Source organism: Sturnus vulgaris, chromosome 3, assembly GCF_052056855.1.
Source record: "Sturnus vulgaris isolate bStuVul1 chromosome 3, bStuVul1.hap1, whole genome shotgun sequence".
Lineage (NCBI taxonomy): Eukaryota > Metazoa > Chordata > Aves > Passeriformes > Sturnidae > Sturnus > Sturnus vulgaris.
The window spans coordinates 60,445,847-60,454,045 of NC_142245.1; the positions used below are offsets into that span (position 1 = coordinate 60,445,847).

The following is an 8,199-nucleotide window of genomic DNA, read 5'->3' on the forward strand; positions in this document are numbered from 1 at the left end:
TTGGAGACTTGTGAAAATTAAATCTGCTGATGGAACTGCACTTCCAAAAGAAAAGTCTAATAAAGGATTGATTATGCTTTCTCCAAATATCTCAAAGGATTTGGCTGATTGCTCTGAGCTTGGAAACAGATCCTGTCCTGAGAACTTTAGGTCAGCAGAAATACAAGGAGTAATGTATTTATTCATAACTGCAGTCTTCCTTCTCACCATCTTTGGGAATCTGGCCATAATCATTTCCATCTCGTATTTCAAGCAGCTCCATTCTCCAACCAATTTCCTCATCTTATCCATGGCTGTAACAGATTTTCTGCTGGGCTTTGCCATTATGCCCTACAGCATGGTGAGGTCTGTAGAGAACTGCTGGTTTTTCGGGATTATATTCTGCAAGGTTCATTACAGCTTTGATTTGATGCTCAGTTTAGCTTCTATTTTCCATCTTTGTTCCATTGCCGTGGATCGGTTTTACGCAATCTGCCACCCTCTGCATTACTCCAGCACCATGACTCCAGCAGCCATAAAACAAATTGTGGCCCTGTGCTGGTCAGTGCCAGCTGCTTTTGCTTTTGGTGTAGTTTTCTCAGAAGCTTATGCTTCTGGAATTGAGGGATATGAAATGCTGATTAAATGTTCAGGCTTGTGTCCGATTGTGTTCAACAAACTGTGGGGGGCTTTTTTATTTACAGTTGGTTTATTTGGTCCTGCTTGCATTATGATAGGGATTTATGTTAAAATTTTTACTGTCTCCCAAAGGCACACATTGGAGTTGAGACAGGCACACAGGCTCTCAAAAAATAATAAGAAACATGAGCTTTCTAAGAATAAAGACAGGAAAGCTGCTAAGACTTTGAGTATTGTTATGCTGAGTTTCTTAATATGTTGGTTTCCTTGTTTTTTTGCAATCTTAATTGATCCATTTTTAAATTTTTCCACTCCTTTGTCTCTGTTTGATTCTCTAAACTGGCTTGGATATCTAAATTCTTTCTGCAATCCATTAATATATGGATTCTTCTATTCATGGTTTCGGAAAACATTTAAATATATCTTAGAAGGCAAAATATTAAATCCACATTTTCGTACAACAAAAATTTTATCTGAAGATCAGCCACAGTAATAGATTCTACTAGTGAGAGTAGCTCTAGAAATGAAGAAGAAATAGTGGATTACTGAATATTAATGTTTCAGTATGAGTGCAATATGAATTGTATGAGTCAGTCCTGTAGAATTCTTTTTAATTTCAGAAATTAATTACATACAGCCCATAAACTCACTATTTCACCTAATCTTGTATTTATGCACCTAGTCTTTCTTAGGGTTCACTCGTAATAGCCCTAAACTGAACATATCCCAGACTCATATAGTGAGAAATTTGTCACCCTTTTGTGAAGGAGGCATTAGCAGATGTATAGTCTCCTGCTATTCCCAAGCAAATAAAATGGGAGTGTAATTTTGGTTCAAAGTCAATCTTTTCCCCTGAAAACAACAGAATCAGGATTTCACCCCTTATCCTCCGTGTGCTTTGTACTTGGAAAAGAGTACTCAGGAACCAGAGCATGGCTTGCACTCATCTCTCTGCTTGTCTGGTCTTTGTTTGGATGTCAGGCTCCAGATGTTATAAAATATGCTTGCTGTCAGCTCACCATACCTTTGCACTGAACTGGAAGCTCTAATTTAAGTCCTTGCCATGCTGACCTCCCTCTGAAATCAGAAAGAGGCACTGTCAGCATTCACATCAGTTACATATTTAAAATAAGCTTAACTGAGTTGTCTTTACTGAATGCAGGCATTGCAGTGTTTTTATTGTGAATTGTACCTCTGAGTTACCTTTTCCACTATGCCTACAGTGTATACTCTGCCCTTATTAAAGAGTGATTACCAAAAAGCCATCCACGTTTATCTGCTTCTTGGCTTATCACACCTGCACTAGCATGCCGTGCCAGTGATGGCTACTTGTTTTGTTTGCTGAAAAATTTTTAATGGAACTGTGGTAATATGAACACGTGCTATTTTGGATGTAGAAAATTCCAGTTTCACATCAACCCTGAAACACTTAGGACAGCAAGGATCTGGAAGGTCACAGACTTGTCTGAAGTACAATGTAAGGCTCTCACCTTTCCCAGTAGAAACATAAACCCCAAGGTCTTTAATTTGACACGTTCTTTCTTTGCGCACAATTGTCACTAGCTTAACAGCCAGACCAGGGAACAGAGCAATAGAGTCTTTAGGCACCTGCAAGGTGGGTAATATGTTGTCCCATACCATTTCTCCGTGCATGCTTAGGGAGACCCCTGGATTAAACACAAGGGCAGCCAGAGGGGTGCTTGTGGAGAGCAAGAAGACTAAGCAGCAGGTTGATTGCAGCCAGTGACTCAGTTCTGGAAAGCTGGATCTCCAACACAGCCTAGCCCTGACTTTCAGAGCCTGTGCTGTTGCCTCAGGTTTTTCTAAACTCATCTTTATCTGATTTTGCTCCTGCAGTGCGTTCCTGGGGGCCAGCTCTCTGGGGAAGCAGAGGGCAACCCTTGCATACAACACCTTTCACACAACGCCTTAGTGGTCAGGGTCCCATCTGAGATGTCACCAGGAACTTTCTGGTTCTCCTTTCGGAGCCGAGCCATGTGAAATACTCAGTTTTTGGAGGTGATACATAGGGCCTGTAGTGTGTCAGCAACAGCAGGGAGAGGCAGAAGAGATGGTGTTGCAGCCAGCTGTGCCAGATATTGTCTGCATGCAGCTCAACCTGGCTTCTTCAGAGAAATTTGCATGCCAGATTTGTCTTTGTGTTGAAACTAGTCTATGATGGGTTTTTATTGAAAGTTAACAAACATACATGGTCCCTGATATCGTCCCAGCAGTGCAACCATGAGTCAAAAGATGGATCACAAAAAATTATATATAACACTAGTCACAGAGACAACTACAGATCCTTTTCAAGTGTCTTCACAATCTTTGCTGCCAGCAGTATTTTTCACAGTACTCAAGTATTTTGCAGAGTTTAAATCCCTTATGTTTGTTTCACAAGAAACTAATGTGCTACATTAATGTTAGGTGTCTAAGTCTCTAAATACACTTTTAGGTATTTCTGAAAGCTCTTCTAAATATTAAATATCTAGCTGATGACACACAATGCAATCAGAGACATTTAAGTAATTATAAAATTACTTCATTAACATACAGCATAAATAATTTAGTCAACCCTGTACATTACATCTCCTACAGTGACAACTTTTGTCTCAGTGTGTCATGTCCTTCTGTGTGTCCAGTGTGTGCCCTTGGATGTTAAATGAGTATTTACTTAGCTAGTTTTGCTAAATGACTTGCAACCTGTCAGTAGGTCTTTTGTAGTTCTGACCAAAGGCTCTTGTAGATCTGTCACGTGGTGTAATTTGGCTCCTGAGCGACTTTGTGGCATGTCATGCTGCTCTCCCTGCTGTTAAGCTTGATGCTGGTGCTAAACTTGCAGCTGAAAAATACCCCACTGCTTAGCACAAAACCTAGTGCATTAGAATAAAACTTTTTTTTTTTTTTTCTGCAGACCACACTTGCTGGTACATAGGAGAACATAAGTGTCTGTGATAGTTTTTTTCTGTTTTGTTTCGGTGGTTTTTTGGGGGAGTTGTTTTTTTTTCCTGAAAGTCATTATCATTAATCTATTTTTCCACACTACACAGTGGACTGTTTTAGCATGAATTCTGGTCTATAGCAAATCTAGACAGTGTTTTTATTCCTCAGGGAATCAGCCAGAAGGGTTAGGATGTCTTGATTCCAGCAAGAGTTGACGTTGCTGTCAGAGGAAGAGCAATTCTGGTTTCAGGAGGAAGTTCAAGCTTCCACATCCAGGCAAGGGCCTCAGTCTGAGAGCACTTCCATGGAACCTTTTCCCTTTTGGTACATCCCAGTTTGAACATGCAGGGCAGTTAGATGTGGTTAGGAGTATCCCACTCAGGAAATCTGCACTCAGCCTCCCTCCTGCAATGCCTCAAACAGCAACATTCAGAGTTCTCTTCAAAGACAGCAGTTTTTATTCAAAAAGGTGCTACATTTTTACCCTCAAATGATTTGCAGCTCAGGAACTCACAGGTATTTCTACAGTGCCTGCTTGTGGTCAGAATAGTTAAACTCTATTTTATTCTTTTAATCTTTTCTGTCACAGCCTGAACATTGAGGAAGGATTTCCCACCCTCTTGTGGAGTCCACAGGCAAAAGCAGCTTTAACAAAAAGGATCAGCGATACCTTATATTAAGACAGGGGTAAAAAATTCCCCAAAAATCCTTGAGTTGCAAAAACACCATCTGAGAACTTTGAGAAATAGATTGGTTTACTTCTGCAAGTTCTGTGTCGGTTTTTATTTTATGCCTTAATACTGCAGAGCACTTAACAAATACTTAGCATAAAGTTTCAAAATTAATTCTTCAAGATTTAAATAAAAATTTTTGGTTTACAGGCATTAATTTTTCTAGTCAAAAATAAAATATGCCAAAGAAGTCAGATAAGTTTAGGTAAATTAGCGCTTAATAGAATCCATTTTTCAGCTGCACTGTTTCTTAACAAAAAACCCTACAACATTTTAATTAGCTTTAGTGAAAATTAGGTAAAAGAAAGTAACTGTTTCAAGAAATTCCTGACAAAAAGACACACACAGCTATAACAGTAATATATTACAGTAATTTATTTATTCTTCTGTTTACAGAACCTAATCAAATTATCTTCCTTCCAGATCAGTTGTGTGTCAGCCTTCATGGCTGCAGCAGCAACAGAGCACTGATGAAGCATTGCAGCAAATGCTGACATTAAAAAGGATGGGCAGTTTCTCAAAAGACAGCCATGAATCTTTTAGCTGTATATAAACCAAGAATATTCCAGTTTTTCCTGTAAGACAGGAGGAATGTTTTCACTTTTATTTTTAATTACCCACTTCCGCCAAAATGCAGGATGGAGAAAAAAGACTCAAACAAGAGATTGTGTATTAAAGAACATCTTTATCCCTAGAAAATTTTCCCCAACAGACCTTTTTCTTCATGTTTAAGTAATATTTTTAATCTGGTTTTCTTCCTTGGGACTGTGTTGAAATACTTCGTTGAATACCTCAAGCTACCAAATCATTACTTCATCCAGGCTCTGAAGCTCACAGCTGGTGTAGTATTGGTCTGACTTTGTCATGATTTCAGCGCCTAGAAATGCAAAGCATGGCCTTTGCCCCTTTGCTAAGTGCACATACAGGTGTGGAACCATCTTGTCCAGAATGGTGGCAAATATGTCTGGTGGCAAATAGTTCTTCCATCCATCATCTCCAGAAATCCACTCTCCCAACAACTTTCTGGTCTGCTCCGTGTTCAAAACTGAGTTTTCCCCAGTGTCATGGCATGGCCCAGAGCACAGCCAGCTCCATGAAATCATGCCAGTACCTCGGGGCTCCCTCCTACAAACCCTGCATATCCTGTGATGCTGTTGTGTGCAGCACCTCACCTTCCCATTGGATTTCTCTCTCTTGCCTCTAATTATACCATCTTTCACCATTTCCTTAGATCACCAAAACCACCATCCCTATGAAAGAATTAATTTTCTCAAATGGCTTTTCAATTTTTTTCTTATTTACCTTTAGCTTGGTTTTCTCAGGGTTAAATACTAGCTGCTTTGTATAGTTTTGGTTTGGCTTTTTTGCTTCTGTTGATTCGTTGGTATGTTTTTTGTTGTTCTTGACTCCCTTTCTCCAATAGTTGATATTTTTACAAACTTCTCAGCACCTAAGGACTTGTGCAATGACAACTTCTGGGTGGATTGTTTCAGCTCTGCCTGCAGGTCTATAATTTATGCTTTATGATTTGATTAAAAAACGCTTTGAAAATAGTCATTGCAGTTGCAATACTCACACTTCTATTTTCAGTGTACTCTACTGCCTTCCTGTTCTATTCTTTATAAATTAATTAGCAACTCCTGGAATTCCTCTCAGAAAACTTTGCAAATATTTATAAAGGTTCCTTTATCTTTTCAGTATTTGCATTTACTATCACATATAACATGCAACATGTAACAGGTAACATCTGAGTGGACTTAGATACAGCAATATAATACAATAACCTAAGAAACATTGCGGTGGATTCTAGGAAATGACTCAGCACACTGAAACATGTACAGGATACATTATCCAGATTCTCTGCTGTGTGTACACAGTCACAAGTTACATGGCCAAGACACTGAACAGCCATTGTATCCAGGAGTCAGTGGAAGCACTCATGCTTAAATCACAGGAGGTAGTTATTTAGATATCATTGTCTGAAAATTAGCACCCTAGTTACACCAATCTTTCCAAATGAGCTAGGGGATGAGAATGGAGCCAAAACTTTTTCCAGCTGAAAATACTCCCATTATCTTTAGCTACTCAGACGTCTACAGACATGGTAAATCAAACTCTGCCTGCTTTTATAAATGTAATTTTTCATTCTGTAGCCGAAAAATATTTAAAATGTGGGTTGATTTACAGCACGTATGATGGTCTAGTTTTGGAAAAAACTGCCTGCCTTTCCATGTGCTATACTGCATTCCTTATGAAAATAAGTTATCGTTTAGGAAGGTGGGTACATTCCCTCAGAGAAATTAAAGGTTAGATTTTCAAAAAGGGAATAAATGAAATATAAATAAAAACCCTATCATATATGTCAAAGGTTGTATATTTGGCAGAGCTTCAGCTCCGTGTCCCCAGTGGTTACTGCACTGCACCCCTTTCCCACAGACAGGACACCAAAGTGACGGCTGGGTGCTGCTATGCAGCTATCTTAGTCTGTGAGTACAGAAGGAAGATGACCCTATCTGGTGATGCAAGATATTCTGGTGCATCTGGCTTTTCTAATATCATGGGCTAATCATTTTTTATTGGGCCATAATAATAGTGATAGTGATTCTTATTTTCTGCTGTGACAATGTAGCAGAAATCAGTATCTCATACAAGCAATGTGATCAGCAGTTCACTGTTCATGGGTCACGGTTGTGAGGAAGAAAATGTGCTTCTACAGAGTTTGAAAATTATGTTTAAAGACTGTGGAATAGCCCTGGACCAGAACATCACCTCTAATCCTGCAGATTCACCATTGGAGGGAATTGTAGGCAATTACATTGGCCATTTCTGCTTCCTTTGGTGGAAATTGCAGGGAGCAAGTGGTACCTGCACAGCCTGGGACCAGTGGTCTGGCTGAAGGTCAGGGCTGCACAGGTGCCTGGAACCAGCAGAATTTCGGGGATGGGGAGGTCTGCTTCAACCTGCCTTGCTCTCTCCTACCCCTTGTCCATGCCAGTTCAGCCACATCTGCCCTTTTTCTACCACTAAAATATTGCTCAGTGTAAAAAGGCAGCTTTACATGGGCCATATCCAGGTAGCTGAAGGCCATTTGGTGCTTTCCACAGGCTGGACTGCTTGGTGGCTTGTATTTCAGTATGTTAATTCTGCCAGTGCTGTGAAGCACACCACCCTACCTTCATCTCTCCCTTCGTTTTCTATCAGCTTAAAATAGCCTAATTTTCTAATGTTTCTTCTGAAATGTGAATTAATACCTCATGTTAACACCTTGCTTGTTCTGGTTAGATTATTCCCAGCTGACTTGTGTTCTGCACACTGCAGACAACAGCAAAGGGAATTGGGAACTCTGGAGAAGGGCTGTATTGGTTGCACCTGCAGAACTCTTGTGCAGTTTAGGGAATATTTTTAAGACATGTTATTGATTAATTCTTCTGCAGGGAGCTATTGACCCAAAAACTGTCACATTCAACTATTCAACTCTTTTCTATGTGTATTTCAATGTTTTCTGTCAATATTTTGCAATTCCTTTACTTCATGAATAATCACTAACAAACTGTACTTTGGGATCACAATCAGAAAAAAGTTTGGACAGAAAAAAGTATGAAATAGAATGTTTTGAATATGAAGAGCTATTGGTATTTTTCACTTTATTATGAGATTAATATCTTCAATTTTTTCATAAATTAAAAAAGAGATAAAGGATAACAAGATAGATAAATTGAAAGAAAGAATATTTTCTTTTTGAATTAAGACAAATCTAGAGTGAAGTAAATATACGAGGTGTTAATTTCAAAGATAAGAGACAAAATATCTGAATTTCTTCTTACAGACTTTCTGAACTAAATTTTTCTTTTTTTAATCCTTCTCTAATTCTTCAGATAACTAATTTGGACAAAGATGCTACAGTTGC

General features: G+C 39.0%; 1 protein-coding gene across 1 annotated transcript; it reads left to right on the forward strand.

Annotated features, from left to right (window-relative positions):
* TAAR2 (trace amine associated receptor 2) lies at window positions 1-1,111 on the forward strand. Its single transcript, XM_014874146.2, has one exon. The coding sequence runs from the start codon at window positions 74-76 to the stop codon at window positions 1,109-1,111; it is 1,038 nt and encodes a 345-aa protein (XP_014729632.2). The 5' UTR covers window positions 1-73.
* The last annotated feature ends 7,088 nt before the right edge of the window (window positions 1,112-8,199 follow it).